At 42.9% G+C, this 21,040-nt stretch overlaps 1 protein-coding gene across 1 annotated transcript in view; it reads left to right on the forward strand.

Annotated features, from left to right (window-relative positions):
* Positions 1–8,568, forward strand: part of LOC130357395 (uncharacterized) — a 57,771-nt gene extending 49,203 nt beyond the window's left edge. The window contains exons 5-7 of the mRNA XM_056560088.1: positions 792–921; positions 3,723–3,782; positions 8,485–8,568. Of these exons, the coding sequence (XP_056416063.1) occupies positions 792–921; positions 3,723–3,782; positions 8,485–8,568 (274 nt within the window). The remainder of the gene's footprint in view (positions 1–791; positions 922–3,722; positions 3,783–8,484) is intronic.
* The last annotated feature ends 12,472 nt before the right edge of the window (positions 8,569–21,040 follow it).

Below are 21,040 nucleotides of genomic sequence, written 5' to 3' on the forward strand. Positions count from 1 at the left end.
TTGGCCAGTCACAGTGGCAAAAGTAGTGCTTTCCTTGTATAGTAGTGTTATTGGTGATATTTGCCTATGTATGTTGTTCACAGGTAAGAGATATATATATATATATATATATATATATATATATATATATATATATATGTGTGTGTGTGTGTGGTGTCCCAGCACAAGTGGCTGTCCCGTGGTTGAGGACTGACTCGGGCGGCCTGGCAGTGTTGGGCCCACTGAGGTTCTTTTGTATATTAATTTTGTGCACATTATAAAATAAGAATAATAATTTTTTCCTAAATTATTTTTGATATTGTTCCATGTATGTAAATTAATGTATTACTGTGCCTTTAAATATGTGAGCATATGTGACCATGTGAGCTAATGAGACCCCAAAAGTCCCCTCTGTATAGTGAGGTACAGGGGAGGAGTTAGGCTGGGTTCACACTACGTTTTCTCCCATACGGGAGCGCATACGGCAGGGGGGGCGCTAAAACCTCGCGCTGTGGTCAACCACGGTTTTAGGTCCGGTTGTAAAAGCGCATACGGCGCAAAAATGAGCCGACCGGACCGAACGTTTCACTCCGGCAGGCTCATTGAAATGAATGACATATGGGAGCGCATACGGTGGCATACGGGAGCGCGAGGTTTTAGCTCCCCCCTGCCGTATGCGCTCCCGTATGGGAGAAAACGTAGTGTGAACCCACCCTTACTAAGTTCACTCTAGTGTAAGTACACAGTTAATTCACCCATTGTGTGCTCCTGAGTGACAGCTAAGCTCAGATGTGCTGTGTCATGTGTCCTAGGCAGAGGCCTACTTCAGTCCACTACTGGTCATCCTACAAGTGTCACTCGCAGGGAAGATTCATGCCTCTACAGAATAGTTTACAGTGCCTTGGAAGGACCCCTAGCTACCAGAACTACAAATTCCATCCGGTAAAAAGCACCACAAGTCTCAGAACGGCAACAAGGCTTGCAAGGGGTATACTGCACTCTCACACTAAGGCCAGCTGTTGGTGTTATACCAACTTCACAAGCTCACTAAAAGCAGTTACCCATAACCTGACATTGGTGTGTTTATTAGCTCATCGTGTCTAGCCCAGGAAGACTGCTTCCCTCCTTTGGACCGTGGATCGGATAAACCGTGACCTGGCGTCACAAAGGGAACAAGGTACGTCCACCAACACCCAGTGGCCGCCACATATATACAGTGGGGTAAAAAAGTATTTAGTCAGTCACCAATTGTGCAGGTGAGAGAGGCCTGTAATTTTCATCATAGGTATACCTCAACTATGAGAGACATAATGAGAAAGAAAAAAATCCATAAAATCACACTGTCTGATTTTTAAATAATTTATTTACAAATTATGGTGGAAAATAAGTATTTGGTCAATAACGAAAGTTCATCTCAATACTTTGTTATATCATCTTTGTTGTCAATGACAGAGGTCAAACGTTTTCTGTAAGTCTTCACATAGTTTTCACACACTGTTGCTGTTATTTTGGCCCATTCCTCCATGCAGATCTCCTCTAGAACAGTGATGTTTTGGGTCTGTCACTGGGCAACACAGACTTTCAACTCCCTCCAAAGGTTTTCTATGGGGTTGAGTCCTGGAGACTGGCTAGGCTACTCCAGGACCTTGAAATGCTTCTTATGAAGCCATTCCTTTGTTGCCCGGGTGGTGTGTTTGGGATCATTGTCATGCTGAAAGACCCAAACACATTTCATCTTCAATGCCCTTGCTGATGGAAGGAGGTTTTTACTCAAAATCTCACGATACATGGCCCCATTTATTCTTTCCCTTACAGGGATCAGTCTTCCTGGTCCCGTTGCAGAAAAACAGCCCCAAAGCATGATTTTCTACCCCCATGCTTCACAGTAGGTATGGTGTTCTTTGGATGCAACTCAGCATTCTTTCTCCTCCAAACACGATAAGTTGAGTTTTTAGCAAAAAGTTCTACTTTGGTTTCATCTGACCATATGACATTCTCCCAATCCTCTTTTGGATCATCCAAATGCTCTCTAGCAAATTTCAGACGGGTCCTGACATATACTGGTTTATCAGGGGGACACATATGGCACTGCATGATTTGAATCCCTGGCGGCATAGTGATAGCCTTTCTTACTTTGCTCCCAGCTCTCTGCAGGTCATTCACTAGGTCCCCCCATGTGGTTCTGGGATTTTTGTTCATCGTTCTTGTGATCATTTTGACACCATGGGGTGAGATCTTACGTGGAGCCCCAGATCGAGGGAGATTATCAGTGGTCTTGAATGTCTTCCATTTTCTAATAATTGCTCCCACAGTTGATTTCTTCACACCAAGCTGCTTGCCTATTGCAGATTAAGTCTCCCAGCCTGGTGCAGGACTACAATTTTGTTTCTGGTGTCCTTCGACAGCTCTTTGGTCTTGGCCATTGTGGTTTTGGAGTGTGACTGTTTGAGGTTGTGGACAGGTGTCTTTTATACTGATAACAAGTTCAAACAGGTGCCATTAATACAAGTAACGAGTGGAGGACAGAGGAGACTCTTAAAGAAGAAGTTACAGGTCTGTGAGAGCCAGAAATCTTGCTAGTTTGTAGGTGACCAAATACTTATTTTCCACCATAATTTGCAAATAAATTCTTTAAAAAATCAGACAGTGATTTTATGGATTTTTTTTTCTCATTATGTCTCTCATAGTTGAGGTATACCTATGATGAAAATTACAGGCCTCTCTCATCTTTTTAAGTGGGAGAACTTGCACAATTGGTGGCTGACTGAATACTTTTTTGCCCCACTGTGTATATATATATATATATATATATATATATATCAACCTACAACAAATGCTACCTGAATGATCATCCAAAGAACAATACTTCCAAAAATATACAATCTTTTCTTTACTGAACACTAATCAAAAAGACATCGACAGTGACCCTAACCCATAAAAACATATACCCCAAAGGAATTGCACAAGGTATACCCATAAACAATCAAAGAATGGAATATAAATGACCTAAGTACAGCTCCAGAGTGTTTGGTAAAGCAGACCTCACAATAACAGAATTAATAGTATACAAAAACAATGTTTATGGTAAAGAAACATTACCTAGAGCCAACATGGTACTGTGTGTAATATGGGAATCGCTGTGCCCCCTCAACGTCGTTTTGTAGTTTGCACTACTTAGTCAGGAAGCGTCCGGGTGCCAGCATATTCTCTGTCTGACCTCTTCATTAATATGCTAATGAATGGCACAGGTGAGCGCTCTGCATTCTGTGTGCCCACCTGCAGTTCTTACTAGCATAATAATGACAGGGGCAGGCACAGAGAATATGGAGTTGTCAGGGGAGCTGGGGGAGCCGTCTCTCTACCTCCATTGCGCTCTGGATAGCAATGCAGCTGAAGATTACAGTCCCAGAACTCTACATATACTGAACAGATTGAAGTGACCCCTCTTTATAAAGCTGTTCACCTGCACTATAACCCAGTATGGGTTTAGTGGGGGTAAACAGGGTGTCAGATTCTCTTTAATAACAATATGATGATATAAAAAATAACATTTGGGCATAAAACATTTTGGTGCAAAAATAAAAATTCTGGGGTACAAAATTTACATTTTGGTACAAATATTAACTGTGTCAAATTTTCAAATCAGTACATGCCACTTTTGAAAATGTTGTATGATTAAATTTAAGCACAAAAATGAATATACCTAGTGGAAGTTTTTGAATGTTCCCCAATGTTTCTTTTAGATGCACTGGACAAGTAGAACAATTATTGCAAAAGTGCACATAGCCTTTACAGTAGAGAAGGTACATTTTACCCCTGTGTGAATTGTCAATCAGATCAACTAAAAATGCTGTATAATTCCTATTCTTTTGCATGGTCTTAGGTCCTCCACAGTTTTGTGCTCTTTTTTCATGAATCAGTACACCAGACCTGTTTAGACTATCTGCTCATTTACATGTATTTGCCATGTAGAATAAACCCATTTAAAGTTTAATAGCAATCTCTCTTTTCAACAGATTCTTGCTGCTTGCTCCATCGGGAGAGGAAAATGGCTATTTGTTAGGTCTTCACCAGGGAGCCTATCACATTACAATGACAAGGAAACGCACCACTGCATGTAATACATATCATTTCCAGGCTTGGATGCTTTACCATATGAAAAATAAATATCTGCCAATCCACTGGGGTTACATAACTAATATAGAAAAAAGTTAGAGATCTGGAACTTTTATTTAGTTAACACAATACAAAAATTGGAGAACAGCCAATGGTACATCCACCATTTTCTGTTTTATTGAATTCTGCTCCTGATGACCTACAGGTTGTTTCTCTCAGAATTGCATCCTAAGGTAGCTGACACAGTTTCAATGAATAGGTGAAAGAAGGTCAAGGACAAGAGTGGAAGACAAGGACAGAAGCTCAAGCTGTGTCCCAGAGAATATAGCAGATGAGCAAATGTTGGTACATGCAAGATGGAATCAAAAGGTATATTCAAGATGGCGGAAACTGTAGAGACTGGACTCTGGTAATTTGAAGAGGAAAACATTAATATACATTATAAAATTGTTTCTTCCACCTTGTGGATCTGGAGTCGCTATAGGGCCAAGGAGTATTGTGACTGTAGCTTGACCTAAATACTACATAGCGACACAGAGGGGACCATAACTACTATATATGGGAAAAGAGGGAGCCTATCTAATATATAGGGGGCACAGAGGGGGGTCTAATTACTATATGGGAGCAGTATGAGGGGCCTATCTACTATATAGGGACATGGCGGCGTAACTACTATATTGGGGCACAGAGGGGGCCCTAACTACTATATGGGGCAAAGAGGGGGGCTAATTACTATATAGGGGCACATAAGGGCCTATCTACTAAATTGGCACACAACACATCACTGTGTGGGTCACTGGATGTAACTGCAGTGTGATCACTTACATGGTCTACAGACCATGGTATCTATCAACCATGATATGGTCACTGTATGTGGGAATATTTCTCTTTGTTTAATTGATTTTATTCAGTAACAGTATAGTGCATTGGTGCCCACATAACTTTTTCCAGGGAGGGCATAATTTTAATGGATCCATGTTCCATCTTTTCTTCACAATGTCTTACTGCTAGGCAATTTAACATTTTTGTTGATAGTTTAACCCCTTAAGGACCAGGCCATTTTACACCTTAGGACCGGAGCGTTTTTTGAACATCTGACCACTGTCACTTTAAACATTAATAACTCTGGGATGCTTTTACTTATCATTCTGATTGCGAGATTGTTTTTTCGTGACATATTCTACTTTATGTTATTGGTAAAATTTTGTCGATACTTGCATCGTTTCTTAGTGAAAAATTTCAAAATTTGCTGAAAAAATTGAAAATTTTGCATTTTTCTAACTTTGAAGCTCTCTGCTTGTAAGGAAAATGGATATTCCAAATAAAAAAAAAATTATTCACAAATACAATATGTCTACTTTATGTTTGCATCATAAAATTGACAAGTTTTTACTTTTGGAAGACATCAGAGGGCTTCAAAGTTCTGCAGCAATTTTCCAATTTTTCACAAAATTTTCAAACTCACTATTTTTCAGGGACCAGTTCAGGTTTGAAGTGGATTTGAAGGGTCTTCGTATTAGAAATACCCCACAAATGACCCCATTATAAAAACTGCACCCCCCAAAGTATTCAAAATGACATTCAGTCAGCGTTTTAACCCTTTAGGTGTTTCACAGGAATAGCAGCAAAGTGAAGGAGAAAATTCACCATCTTAATTTTTTACACTCGCATGTTCTTGTAGACCCAATTTTAGAATTTTTACAAGGGGTAAAAAGAGAAAATTTATACTTATATTTGTAGCCCAATTTCTCTCGAGTAAGGACATACCTCATATGTCTATGTAAAGTGTTCGGCGGGCGCAGTAGAGGGCTCAGAAGCGAAGGAGCGACAAGGGGATTTTGGAGAGTACGTTTTTCTGAAATGGTTTTTGGAGGGCATGTTGCATTTAGGAAGCCCCTATGGTACCAGAACAGCAAAAAATCCCCACATGGCATACCATTTTGGAAACTAAACCCCTTGGGGAACGTAACAAGGGGTAAAGTGAACCTTAATACCCCACAGGTGTTTCACGACTTTTGCATATGTAAAAAAAAAAAAAAAAAAAATTCACAAGGGGGGGGGGACCTCCAGCTGTTGCAAAACTACAACTCCCAGCATGCACAGTTTATCAGTGCATGCTGGTAGTTATAGTTTTGCAACAGCTGGAGGCACACGGTTGGGAAACACTGAGTTAGGAAACAGACAATGTTTCCCAACCAGTGTGCCTCCAGTTGTTGCAAAACCACAACTCCCAGCATTCTCAGGCATGCTGGGAGTAGTAGTTCGGCAACATCTTTAGAGCCAGATGTTGCCGAACTACAACTCCCAGCATGCTGGGAGTTGTAGTTTTGCAACATCTGGAGGACTACAGTTTGCAGACCACTAATACAGTGGTTCCCAATCTGTGCCCTTCCAGATGTTGCAAAACTACAACTCCCAGTATGCCAAAACTGTCCAGGCATGCTGGGAGTTGTAGTTCTGCAACATCTGAATGGCCAGATGTTACAGAACTACAACTCCCAGCATGCCTGGACAGTAAGGGCATGCTGAGGATGTGTAGTTTTGCAACATCTGGAAGTGCACAGTGGTCTCCAAACTGTGCACCTCCAGATGTTGCAAAACTACAACTCCCAGCATGCCCAGACGCCAAGGGCTGTCTGGGCATGCTGGGAGTTGTAGTTTACAGGGTCCCATTACAGCAATGCGTGTCGCTTTACGGCAACGTGCATTGCTGTAAAGGGCCCGATCGCGGCTGAAGAGGAACTCACCTGTCGCCGCCGTCTCCGCCGCCGGGATCCGGGTCTTCAGGGACGAGGTAAGTACCGGGGCCGGTCCCCAGCACTCCCCCGTCCCCCGCCGCGTCCTCCGGTCTTCCTCCCGTCCTCTCCGGACTTTCAGGGGCCGGGCAGGACGGGAGGAAGTAACCGCCCCCCCCCCCCTGCGATTGGTCGGTTAACTAACCGACAGATCGCAGGGTATAGGAGGAGGTGGCAGGCTTGCCACCTCGCTCCTAGGCTCCAGCATGGTCCTGGCTGTCTGTGACAGCCAGGATCATGCGAAATTACTGGGCGGTCGGGTCCCAGAGACCCGATCAGCCCGGTATCGCCGCAGATCGCAAGGGCGATTTCCCTTGCGATTTGCGGCAATCACCGACATGGGGGGCCTACATGGCCCCCCTCGGCGTTTGCCCTGGATGCCTGCTGAAGGATTTCAGCAGGCATCCGGTTCCGATCTCTGCCCGGCGAGCGGCAGAGATCGGAAATACAACAGGACGTTCTCTAACGTCCTTGGGCATTAAAGCCCAGGTAGTGAGGACCTTAGAGAACGCCCTATGTCCTTAACAGGTTAAAAAACAGGAAACAAATGTAATACCTGTTCATTTTTTTTCATTAAATTATCTGTTAATATTTCCTGTAATACCTGTTAATTAAGTATTTTATTAAATTATATTTTTTCAACTCAGAGATTGTACAAGTTTGCAATGTAGGCTGTAGCCTTTTCATAATTCTTTGTGGCTCTATCGTAGATAGAGCTGCAAAGAACATTTTTAACAAGTAGGGTAAAAGGAAGGGGGTATACCCTCAAGGACAAACATAATGATATGAGAGACCAAAGAAGGCACTGCCTGCTTTCGTGTGAGTGTGCTGTTCATAATTCTTTGAAAATCTATCATAGAGCCGCAAAGAGAATTTTTAACAAGCATCCAGGGACCGGAAGAAGGGAGGGGGTATACCCCCACAGACAAATGTGATGATTTGATGCCAGGTAATATCAAAGCTGTCAGCGCCAGCTCTCATGTGAATTGCATCAAAAACAATTTAACCCCTTGTTTTTGCATTTTATTTTTTTCCCACTTTTCTAAGAGTCATACATTTTCCATCTACAGAACCGTTTGAGGGCTTGTTTTTTGCAGGACTAGTTGTACTTTGTAATGACTCCCCATCATTTTACCATGAACTTTACTTTAAACAGAAAATTCATTATTTCTAAACTGAAATTGAGGGAAAGAATGCACTTTTGCTAATAAAACAGGGTTTTTGTTTTTACACCATTTACTGTGTGGTGCAATTGATTTGTTATCTGTATTCCTTAGGTTGATATGATTATAACTATACCCAATTTGAATACATTACCAATGTGTACTGTCAGAGACAATTGGGGAGATTTATTTAAACCTATGAAGAGGAAATGTTTACCAGTTGCCCATAGCAGCCAATCAGATTGCTTCTTTAATCTTTCAGATGTCTTTTTTTTTTTAATCTAAGAAGCAATTTGATTGGTTGCTAGGGCAACTGGTCAAACTTTCCTCTGCACAGGTTTTGATAAATCTCCCCCAATAACTTGTACATCTTGGCAAAACATTAACTTTTCCAATATATTTCATAAGAAAATGTTATTTCCTTTCCATAGAAACCATCGGGTCATCATACCAGCCAGAATATAATCATGTATGACTGCAGCATCATCTTTATCCAAGCTGAAGGACAGGCATGAAGAAAGTCCTGTAAGTGAGGGCAGGAGTAGCCCTACTCTGTGCTCACTCCTGTCCTATTAGACTGCAGCATGAAAACAGAGAGGGGGATGGCTACAGAGCAGGCTGCAGTGATTGAATGAAGAGACCCAGCACAGCACAGCAAACTCAGGGAGAAAGAGGAGTCATGCAGAATGAGGACATGCCCCCTCCAAAGCACAGAATGATAAACCAAGTGAGCAACAGAAAGAAGATATATGTTAAGAAATCTAGGCATTAGACACATAACAATAACATGTAAATGTTTAGGATTAGGTACTGAGTTATAACTTTTTTTGTGGGATATTTTAAATATATTATTGTTAATATGCTGTTTTTATCAGTACCATTTTGGCATTAATTTGACCTTTTTTGTAGGATGTGGTGTAATCAAAAATACACAACTTTGGAATTATTATTATTTTTTTCCATTTACTCCATTCACCGTGCAGTGAATGGGGAGGGGGTTGATAGAAATTTTGGTGTGGGTACTTTCTATATATGTAAAAAATATTTTACTACCCCCCCCCCCCCTTGCTTCTGTATATTTTTTTTATTTAGTGACTGTGGGGGGCATTTATAAAAGCATTTACCCATTGTTTCTTTTATATAATTGTCACAAAAAGGTCGCAACTGCAACAACGGAATTTTCTGTGCGACAATCATCCCTAAGAGCGAGAAAAGCAAGAAAATAGATTTTTGGCTGATGTAAGCAAGTTTTAGAAATTGACTTGCAGTAGTAAGAGATTTATAAAATGCGACTGTCTCTAAAAAGTCACTATAGAGGAAAATTTTGCTTAAATTTACTCCATCACATTCCTGGCTTACTAAAATGCCTTACATCCGCTAAATTGAATTGTCCTCTTTTATTAACCCCTTACAGATGCAGGATTTTTCAGTTTTTGCATTTTTGTTTTTTCCTCATTACCTTTTAAAAATCATAACACTTTCAATTTTCCACCTAAAAATCTATATTATGGCTTAATTTTTTTTGCGTCACCAATTCTACTTTGCAGTGACTTTAGTCATTTTACCCAAAAATCCACGGCAAAACGGGAAAAAAAATCATTGTGCGACAAAATAGAAAGAATAAAGAATAGAAAGAAAAAACGCCAATTTGTAACTTTTGGGGGCTTCCTTTTCTACGCAGTGCATATTTCGGTAAAAAATGACACCTTATCATTATTCTGTAGGTCCATTAGGGTAAAATGGTACCCTTTAATTTTGTCATATTTTTGGAAAAAATCATAACTACATGCAGGAAAATGTATACGTTTAAAAATGTCCTCTTCTGACCCCTATACTATTTTTATTTTTCCACGTACAGGGCGGTATGACGGCTCATTTTTTGCGCCGTGATCTTAAGTTTTTATTGGTACCATACATACATGTTTTGATCTGACTTTTTGATCACTTTTTATACATTTTTTAATGGTATAAAAAGTGACCAAAAATACGCTTTTTTGGACATGCATCGTGCCATTTGTGCAAGTGACTCGGAGGGACTCTCTGCCTCCATCTCCACTGCATACTGCCACAGTGTGTCTTGGTTCTCTGTCTCGCCTTCCTCATAACCCTCTAGCTCCTCTAGCTGCTCCTGCACCTCCTTTCCTTTCAGATTACTAGAAAAACCACCCATTTGGTGAAACCTAAAATGTGCTCCACTGTGCCCCTCCCCCCCTCCTCCACCTCCAGTTCAGCCCCCACAGGGCTCATGTGGCCGTGAGATGTAGGCGCCACATCTCCAGTGCCCTGACCAGCCATCGTTTTCATCACATGTTGTAAGAAATGAAGCAGTGGAATGACGTTCTTCATCCTGTAATCCTGGCGACTTACTAATAATGTGGCTTCTTCAAAGGGCCTGAGCAAACGGCAGGTGTCACGTATGAGCTGCCACTGGTTCACTTTGAAGTTACACAGGGGAGTAAACCTATCTACTTGGATCATCAAGAAATTGGTGATGGTTTTTCTCTGTTCGTACAGTCGGTCCAACATATGGAGGGTGGAATTCAAACATGTTGGGGATACCGTTCTGATGCTGCAGCTCAAGGAGGGTGTGTTTTGCAGTGTACGAGTGGCTGAAGTGCATGCAAAGTATTCTTCCCATTGTTAGGATATCTTGCAAATGGGGGGAACACATCAGGAACTGCTTCACAACCAGATTAAACACATGTGCAATGCAGGGCGCATGACTCAGCTTTCCCAGTCTCAGCGCATGCAAGATGTTCTTCCCGTTGTCAGTCACCATGGTTCCCATTTCTAGTTTTCGTGGAGTAAGCCATGCTCTGATTTCTTTACGAATGATTTTAAACAGTTTCTCCCCTGTGTGACTCTTTTCGCCAAGGCAAACCATGTGAAGACAAGTGTCACACTGCCGTGCCCTGCACACATGGTATGGTGAAGGGCCACTAAGACTTTTCTGGGCAGTGGAGACTGAGGACACGATGGAGGATGAGGGGGCGGAGTCCCACACAGTCACAGGACCAATGGCCTGAGAGCGTGGAGGAGAAAGTGGCGTGACCTATCCAAATTGATGTTGTGGCTGTGCAGTGAGCCATAAAGGGCATGTATTGGTATGCACTTATGTAGGCAGAAAAAAGCGGTACAGTATGTTTAAAAAAACGTATTTTAGTTAAACACCAGCCGGTGAGTACTTTTGCCTGGACTTTCACAGTATCTAGGCCCTTGACAGATTAACAGGTACAAAATAGTACACTACTTAGATGTACGTATGTAGTATGCACTTATGAGGGCAGAAAAATGTGGTACAGTACTCTTACAAAAACCTATTTTAGTTAAACACCAGCCGGTGAATTACTTTTGGCTGTCCTTTCACAATATGTATGCCCTTGCCAGATTTACAGGTAGTAAATCGTACATTACTTAGATGTACATACCTGTTATGCACTTATGAGGGCAGGAAAATGCGCTACAGTACACTTAAAAAAGTATCTGAGTAAAAACACAAGCTGGTGATTACTTTTGGCTGTCCTTTCACAGAATGTAGGCCCTTGACAGATTAACAGGTACAAAATAGTACACTACTTAGATGTAGGTATGTGGCATGCACTTGCAGTCATGGCCATAAATATTGGCACCCCTGAGATTTTTCTAGAAAATGAAGTATTTCTCACAGAAAAGGATTGCAGTAACACGTTTTGCTATACACGTTTATTCCCTTTGTGTGTATTGGAACTAAACCAAAAAGGGAGGAAAAAAGCAAATTGGACATAATGTCACACCAAACTCCGAAAATGGGCTGGACAAAATTTTGCACACCCTTTGGAAAAAAATAACTGAAATCAGTCGCTTCCTATAACCATCAATAAGCTTCTTACACCTCTCAGCCGGAATGTTGGACCACTCTTCCTTTGCAAACTGCTCCAGGTCTTTCTTATTGAAAGGGCGCCTTTTCCCAACAGTAATTTAAAGATTTCTCCACAGGTGTTCAATGGGATTTATATCTGGACTCATTGCTGGCCACTTCAGAACTCTCCAGCGCTTTGTTACCATCCATTTCTGGGTGCTTTTTGACATATGTTTGGAGGCATTGTCCTGCTGGAAGAACCAAGATCTCAGACGCTGGGCTGTACAGTGCAAGCCAAAATCCGTTGGTAATCCTCAGATTTCATGATGCCTTGCACACATTCAAGGCACCCAGTGCCAGAGACAGCCTGACAACCCCAAAACATCATTGAACCTCCACCATATTTCACTCTAGGTACTGTGTTCTTTTCTTTGTAGGCCTCATTCCATTTTCGGTAAACAGTTGAATGATGTGCTTTACCAAAAAGCTCTATCTTGGTCTCACCTGTCCACAAGATGTTTTCCCAGGAGGATTTTGGCTTTCTCAAGTTCATTTGGCAAATTGTAGTCTTGTTTTTTTATGTCTCTGTGTCAGTAGTTGGGTCCTCCTGGGTCTCCTGGCATAGCATTACATTTTATTTAAATGTTTACGGATAGTTCACACTGACACTGATGCTCCCTGAGCCTGCAGTACAGCTTGAATATCTCTGGAACTTGTTTGGGTCTGCTTATCCACCATCCGGACTATCTTGCATTGACAACTTTCATCAATTTTTCTCTTTCATCCACGCCCAGAGAGATTAGCTACAGTGCCATGGGTTGCAAACTTATTGATAATGTTGTGCACTCTGGAGAAAGGCAAATCTCGATCTCTGGAGATGGACTTGTAACCTTGAGATTGTTGATATTTTTCCACGATTTTGGTTCTCAAGTCCTCAGACAGTTCTCTTCTCCTTTTTATGTTGTCCATGCTTAGTGTGGCACACAGACACACAATGCAAAGACTAAGTGAACTTCTCTCTATTTTATCTGCTTTCAGGTGTGAGTTTTTTGTTGCCCTCACCTGTTACTTGCCCCAGGTGAGTTTAAAGGAGCATCACATGCTTGAAACAATCTTATTTTTCCACAATTTTGAAAGGGTGCTAATAATTTTGTCCAGACCATTTTTGGAGTTTGGTGTGACATTATGTCAAACTTGCTTTTTTTCCTCCCTTTTTTTGGTTTAGTTCCAATACACACAAAGGGAATAAACATGTGTATAGCAAAACATGTGTTACTGCAATCCTTTTTTGGGGAGAAATACTACATTTACGGCCATGACTGTGCGAGGGCAGAAAAATGTTCTACTGTACGCTTCAAAAATTATTTGAGTAACACACCAGCCGGTGATTACTTTTGGCTGTCCTTTCACAGTATGTAGGCCCTTGACAGATTAAAAGGCAGAAAATAGTACACAACTTAGATGTAGGAATTTGGTATGCACTTATGAGGGCAGAAAAATGCAGTACAGTACGCTTAAAAAAACATATTTTAGTAAAACACCAGCTGGTGATTACTTTTGCCTGCACTTTCACAGTATCTAGGCCCTTGACAGATTAACAGGTACAAAATAGTGCACTACTTAGATGTACGTATGTTGTATGTACTTATGAGGGCAGAAAAATGCTGTACAGTATGCTTAAAAAAAAATGTATTTTTGCACAACACCAGCAGAACACAACAGTGCCGTAGCACAAAAAAGCTGTGTACTAAACACAAAATTGCACTCTGTCAAAGACTATTAGGAATGGACAGCTGGGTATTATACCGTCTACAGACTAGTATAACTAGCAGATGAATTGTTTTGGTACAAAGACACAGAATTGCGCTGAAAAATTATTCCTGCCTCCTTTGCTAAGGTTTATGAAGTTGAGGAAGCTTGTTGAGGCAAAACACAGCTATCTGCCCCTCTCTGTAATACAATGCTGTAGAAAGTGACTGGGAGGTTAATGGCTGCAGTAAAAATCCTTTTCAGTGAAAAAAAACACTGCTCTCTTTTCGCCAGAAAGCTGATGTGACTAGGATGTGAAACGCTGCTGGAATGAGCTTTTCTGTGTAGCACACACACAGCAATGTCCGTCCTATCTCTCTGCAGTGTAATGAATGATATGATGAGCCACAAAATGGCTGCCGAATATACAGGGCTGTGACATCACAGGGGTGACCGGCTGCTGATAGGCTGCATCCTGAATGTAATTCAGGGTCATCCCACCTACTTCCCTTCCCGCCTTGCCAGCGTTCCTTGCCCCATGTACTGAAATGTGGATCCGCCATTTTAGATGCCCTGGAGCCTGGACCACAGTAAATGGAGTTTAATGAAGCGATTCGCATGATAGAATCGCGGCGACATTCACATTCGTTGTGAATCGAATATTTAATGGCATTCGTAACAAATTCGGGTTCATCATCTTCCATTCGCTCATCCTTCCTGGTTGATTGAAAGGGTTTTGGTCCTAATGAGAGGTCCTTGGAACCGGAGGAGTACATCCTAGACCGGGATCTGGTGCTCAGGTTTCTCCAGCCTTAAAAGGGGGAGACCTAAGGGAGGGGGAAGGTACTGTTAGGAGTTGCACCGTGGTCAGACACGCTAGCCATGGAAGCACTCCTTCTCCGCTGCCCGGCATGGTCCGCACTGCGATTCGCATCCTGCGATGTGATCGCATTCAGCCCACTGCTCCTTACCTCCCCTTTCGTCCCCGTGTCTTCTCCATTTTGCCGGTGAGCGCGTCCCCGCCTCCTAGGGCACGTGCATGCTGACTCTGTGAAATTTAAAGGGCCAGTGCTCCCTTAATTTATTCTGCTGCTCCTTTACCCTATAACTATAAGCACTTGCTTTTGACACTTGCCGGATCTTTGTGCCATTATTGTCTTTGAGAAAGTGTTCAGTTTGTGTCTTGCCTTGCCGTGTATCTGACCCCACTGCTAAGTATCCTGACCTTGCTTCTGTGCTGCCTGCCTTCTGACCTCTTGCTACGTGACCTGATCTTACCATTGTGCCGCTAGCCCTGACCTCCTGCATGTTCTGACTTTGTGTTACCTCATCTTTCCTGTGCCACCGTTACACCTCGGCTGCCTGCGTGGACGAGTCTTATCAGGGGTAGTGACTTGGGTGCCGCCTGCCGCAGCAAGTCCATCCCGCTTTGTGGCGGGCTCTGGTGAAAACCAGCGCCACCTTAGACTCCACTCCCTGGTACGGCCCATGCTATCATCCACACAGGTTCAGCGGATCCACTTCACCTCTGCTGTAACAGAATGCTTTTCTGTGAAACAGAACACTTGCATTGAGGGGCGGAGCGTGACATCACACGGGGGTGGGGGCGTGACATCACACGCCGCCCGCCCTGTAGTTGCCGGTAATCAGTCCCGGAGCGAACACGCTCCGGGGACTGATTACAAATGGGGTGCCGCGTGCAAGATCACGTGGGTCCCCAGTGGCGGGACTCCCGCGATCAGGCATCTTATCCTCTATCCTTTGGATAGGGGATAAGATGTCTAAGCACCGGAGTACCCCTTTAATCAAGCTTTCTTTTTTTTTTTTTTTTTGGACACTAGAACAAAATAATGTTATAATCTGAATTTATTTTATTCATCCTTTCACTTTTCCTATATTTCAGCTTTATATTGCTGCTACTTTCATGTTATGGAACATCAATGGATCTTCATTGAGGGGCACATTCATTAAAATTCAGTTTATTGCATAAAAGTATCTGTTTCTATGGAATGCTCAAGAGAGTTTAACATGTTTTTCCATGCTTTGAAAATGTAGTTTCCATGAATGAAATCTTTTATTAGATAATAAATGATGAAGCATGAACTAATTTGTTGACATTGAAGAACCTCCAAACCTATAATGAAGTATGCAAAAGAACATTCATGAGACATTGAGAAAACTTTTTTGTTGCTGGATATGTCTTGATACATAGAGTAAGTCCCAAGTGACAGGATATAAGTCCATCCCCAGAAACTTCAATAGACAGCCAGCTGCAGGAAACCATAAAGAAGTATCTAAAATAAACCATAAAGAAGAATATTAAAAAACAGCACAAGAAATCATTATTACTTACTACAATTACTATTACAATTACTACAATTATCTAAGGTACCGCACACTATGAACTATACCAATATAAACTGTCACAGCCTCTCCAACTCTATGGGGGGCATTTAGCAAAGGATTTATGTGTTTTTTTTACGTAACTTTGGCGCAATACTTTGGCACAGTGTCTTTTTGCGCCAAAGTTTGGCGCATCTTCTCCACTGTCATTTTTACAACTTTCTCAAAATCACACAGTCCTGTGTGGGATTTTAATTTTAGTCAGTAATTCATCATTTGCGCCAATCATTCTTTTGCGCAATTTTGGGGCAAATCCCGTTTTTTGGGCGCAAATCCCCGCCAAGAAATTTTGCACATGGAAAACACACTTAGCAATGTCAGAAAATGTAAAGGCATCAAAATACATAAAACATTTTTTTTTGTGAAAGCAGCGACGCCTCCGGGGCTGCGCAATACTATCCTGCGACATAGTTGTCTCTGAGGGACCTTCACCCTCCGTTGAGCCAGCATTGGACATGGCCACACAGGTTCAGGAAAGGTAAGCACTAAAGCAGTGGTCTCCAACCTGCGGACCTCCAGCCGTTGGCTGTCCGGGCATGCTGGGAATTGTAGTTTTGCAACATCTGGAGGTCCGCAGGTTGAAGACCACTGCACTAAAGTAACAACAAAAAAAAAACTACCCAAGTTGATAATAAAATCCATTTCACATGGTGGCTATAAACCCCACAAAATAAAATAACTCACGTCACTTGCTGATATACTGCAGGAGGGACTCCGAAATGGCTGCTCTACAGGGTAAAATATGCGTCCTCTGTGGCGGTAAGTTCAGTGTAAAAGGCGCTGTGAACAGCTGATTTCAACATTTGAGCCAAAATTACTAACAACTTGCACCAAATGATAAATTTGGTGCATGTCCACGAAAACCAATGTGGAAAAAAAAAAGGGTAAAAAGAAACTGTCAACAGGCAAAATTGATAAATACCCCCCTATAAGTAGAACTTTAGGATAACTGATAATTACTTCTAAGCATCTAAATAATGCAACCAATTACACTAAACAGCACCTTTATCTAAGGCACCCATCTAGGTAGAACATTGGACCCCCTTTGGGTTTCAAAACCGCAACAATTTGTTGTGGCATACATTTTCGCTAGATGTTGAAATTGTTGTGAAAAATATTGGCCTATGCTGAAAACCTGTTCTACCTTATTCAGAGATGCTTTTTAGGACTAGGATCTAGGGACTATAAATATCAGGGAAGCAAGGAAAACTTGCTGTCTGTAACCAACCCATGACTATACAATGCTTGTGGCTTGGTGCCTTGTCCTGCTAAAAGTGTCCTCCTGCAATCTGGTAAACAGTTGCCATGAAGGGAGGAACTTTGTTCGCCACAATGCTTAGACAAGCCCTACTGATCAAACACCTCTCCACAGTTATATCTGCACACAATTATGGCATCTCCACCAGCCGGAACTATTCACGCCTGACCGGAAGGGTTCATCGATTCATGCTGCTTGTATCAAATTGTGACCCTCCCATCAACATCGTGCACCAGGGTAAAAAGGGGTTCTGACATGTTATTTGCGGCACTAGTGTTATATACGGCTCCAATTTGCTTGACTATGCACGACCTGTTCTTCAAATTGATTCTTGACATCCTCCTCTGACCCTTTTCGTTGAAAAGATGGTTACATCCACAGGATCCACTTTCACTGGGTGTTTTCACTGAAAGTTTTTAAAATCCTTACCCCGGCTAGTTTAGCACCGATGACATTGCCTTATTCAAAGTTGTTTGGATTATTCAGTTGTCCCATTCTAATGTGGATTAAAGGGGTACGCCGGTGGAAAACAATTTATTTTTAATCAATTGGTGCTAGAAAGTTAAACAAATTTGTAAATTTCTTTTATTTAAAAATCTTAATCTTTTCAGTACTTATAAGCTGCTCTATACTCCAGAGGAAGTTCTTTTCTTTTTGAATTTCTTTTCTGTCTGACCACAGTGCTCTCTGCTGACACCTCTGTCCATGCCAGGAACTGTCAAGAGCAGGAGAGGTTTGTTATGGGGATTTTCTCCTACTCTGGACAGTTTCTAAAATGTCAACAGAGAACATTGTGGTCAGACAGAAATAAACTATACAACTTCCTCTAGAGTATACAGCAGCTGATAAGTACTGGAAGAAATTAGATTTTTAAATAGGAGTCATTTAGAAATCTGTTTAACTTTCTGGCACCAGTCGATTTAAATTAAAAAAAAGTTTTCCACTAGACTTACCCTATGCTGCGCTACATGGTCATATGTCTAAGTTCTAAATGTCAAAAACTGGATAACTGTAGGAAAAGGGTCATTCAGTGTGTATTGCCACATGTACATAAATTATTTTTCATTGATAATCCAAAGCATTGCATTTCAGGGAATTCTGATAGAAAACCTATATCCATAGATCTAGGAAAGGCAGCTATACATTCAGGTAGATGTATCTGCCAGCTGGGGCTAACGTTCAGTAATCTTATAGGCCCAGATTTATCAAACTGTGTGAGAGAAAAGTGGAGGGATTTGCCCACAGCAACCAATCACAGCTCAGCTAATGAGATGTGGTAAAGTGAAAGCTGAGCTGTGATTGGCTGCTGTGTAGAAATCCCTCCACTTTTTCTCTCACACAGTTTGACAAATCTCCCCCATTGTGACAACATGGCAGCAGGTTTAAAGAGGTACTCGGCTGCTCAGTGTTTGGAACAAACTGTTCCGAACACTGGATCCGGGAGCTTGTGACGTCATGGCCCCACCCCCTCATGACATCACACCCCTCCCTTAAAGGAGTAGTCCAGTGGTGATTCAGTGGTGAGCAACTTATCCCCTATCCTAAGGATAGGAGATAAGTTGCAGATCGCGGGGGGTCCGACCGCTGGGGCCCCCTGCGATCTCCTGTACAGAGCCCCGACAGCCCGCGGGAAGGGGGCGTGTCGACCTCCGCACGAGGCGGCGGCCGACACGCCCCCTCAATACAACTCTATGGCAGAGCCGAAGCGCTGCCTTCGGCAATCTCCGGCTCTGCCATAGAGATGTATTGAGGGGGCGTGTCGGCCGCCGCCTCGTGCGGGGGTCGACACCCGCTATCTCGGCGGAGAGCCAGGACCCCGTACAGAGAGATCGCAGGGGGCCCCAGCGGTCGGACCCCCCGCAATCTCAAACTTATCCCCTATCCTTAGGATAGGGGATAAGTTTTTCACCACTGGACTACCCCTTTAATGCAAGTCTATGGGAGGGGCATGACAGCCATCACGCCCCCTCCCATAGACTTGCATTAAGGGGGCAGGGCATGACATCATGAGGGGGTGGGGTTAAGACGTCACGAGCTCCCGGCGCTTGCTCCAGCGTTCGGAACAGTTTGTTCCAAATGTTGAGCAGTGGATTACCTCTTTAAATATTGGCAAGCTAAGCTTTGTCTGTGTTCCTACCAAGAAGTGTCTTATATAAAAGGCCGACTGTCATTGGGTTACGAAAGGTGTAATGATGTGTTTCATGTCATCAGATATGTTTTATATTTGATGTTAGAATTATATAGTTTTGAGACTATGGTAAGGATGACGTATTGTACCTTCATACATCACTTCTATGATGGAAAGCAATTAGATTAACCTTTTCACTCCTGATTCTCATATCAGCAGTGCAACCCATCAAATGCAATGGTTTGAGTATTTTGAAGACAAACTGGGGCCGGCAATGTTGATTAAGATTGTTGCATTTGTTATGCATACAAGCCAACATGTTAATCTGTCAGATAAAGAGAAACCGGAGAGTTATTCAGATTAGAAAGGGATCCAAATGTAATGTCAGATTAAAATATCAATTCAATAGAGGGCAATTTGTCTGTGAAATGGTCTGAGCATGTAAATCTCTTTTACTTTTGTGATCCAAGCCCATTCAGCCTTATAACTCAGATTAATAGAAATAGCAATGCAATTTTTTATGTTTGTGAGATAAGAATGTGGTGGCCCAGTACGGGAGATGTTACCCCGTACCCTTGCTGCCCTGTCAGGCAGCCTCCTTTAGTGTCCCCAGGGCCCCTTGTACCTGTTTCCCCCCTGTACATATGTTCTGCAGTGTATTGTATTATAAAATGTGTTGTATCTTTAAGAGTTATGTCATGTGATTGTTACCAAGGAGGTATCAGTGACCAGGTGATCCCAAGGGTGACCTATGGGCTCCCTGCTAGTCTCCCCCTTATAAGTCCTGGGTGGAGCTAGCTTCTCTCTCTTGTCTCATAGCTCTTGCTTCCTGCTGAGGTCCAGTGCAGTCGTGCCTAGTGTGTGTGTCAGTGGCGGATCAAGGGGGGGGGGGGCAATTGCCCCCCCCCGTACTATAGCATGGTGGAGCGGGAGCTGTCAGTTTTCCCGCTCCACCAATCCCTAACCTTTCTCACACGCTGCGGTTGCTCCATTCCTGCAGTCAGTGAGAGCCGCGGGGACGGCATCCACAGCATTACGCCGGCGCAATGACATCACATCATCGCGCCGGCGCCCGGAAATCACGTCCCCGCAGCTCTCACTGGCTGCAAGAACGGAGCAGCCGCAGCGTGTGAGAAAGGTGACGAGAGAGAGGTGACGGTTGAGAAGGGGGGGGGGTTTAGGGTTGAGCAAATTATAAGTGAGAGGGGCAAATGATGAGTGAGGGGCACATGTCAGGGGGGCATTATAAGTGGGGGCAAATGGCAGGACCTCCCCTGTCATGTGCCCATATAATGCCCCCTGGCATGTGCCCCTCATATATAATATCCCATGTCCCGTGCCCTTCACAAATAATGCCCCACTGACATGTGCCCCTCACATATAATGCCCCCTGTCCTGCCCCCCAAGGGGGCATTATATGTGAGGGGCACATGTCAGGGGGGCATTATATGTGAGGGGCACAGGACATGGGGCATTATATGTTCGGGGCACATGACAGGGGGCATTATATGTTGGGGGCACATGACAGGGGGGCATTATATGTGAGGGGCACATGACAGGGGCCCCCCTGTCATATGCCCATATAATGCACATATAATGCCCCCCTAACAT

This window comes from Hyla sarda, chromosome 2 (assembly GCF_029499605.1).
Source record: "Hyla sarda isolate aHylSar1 chromosome 2, aHylSar1.hap1, whole genome shotgun sequence".
Taxonomy (NCBI): domain Eukaryota; kingdom Metazoa; phylum Chordata; class Amphibia; order Anura; family Hylidae; genus Hyla; species Hyla sarda.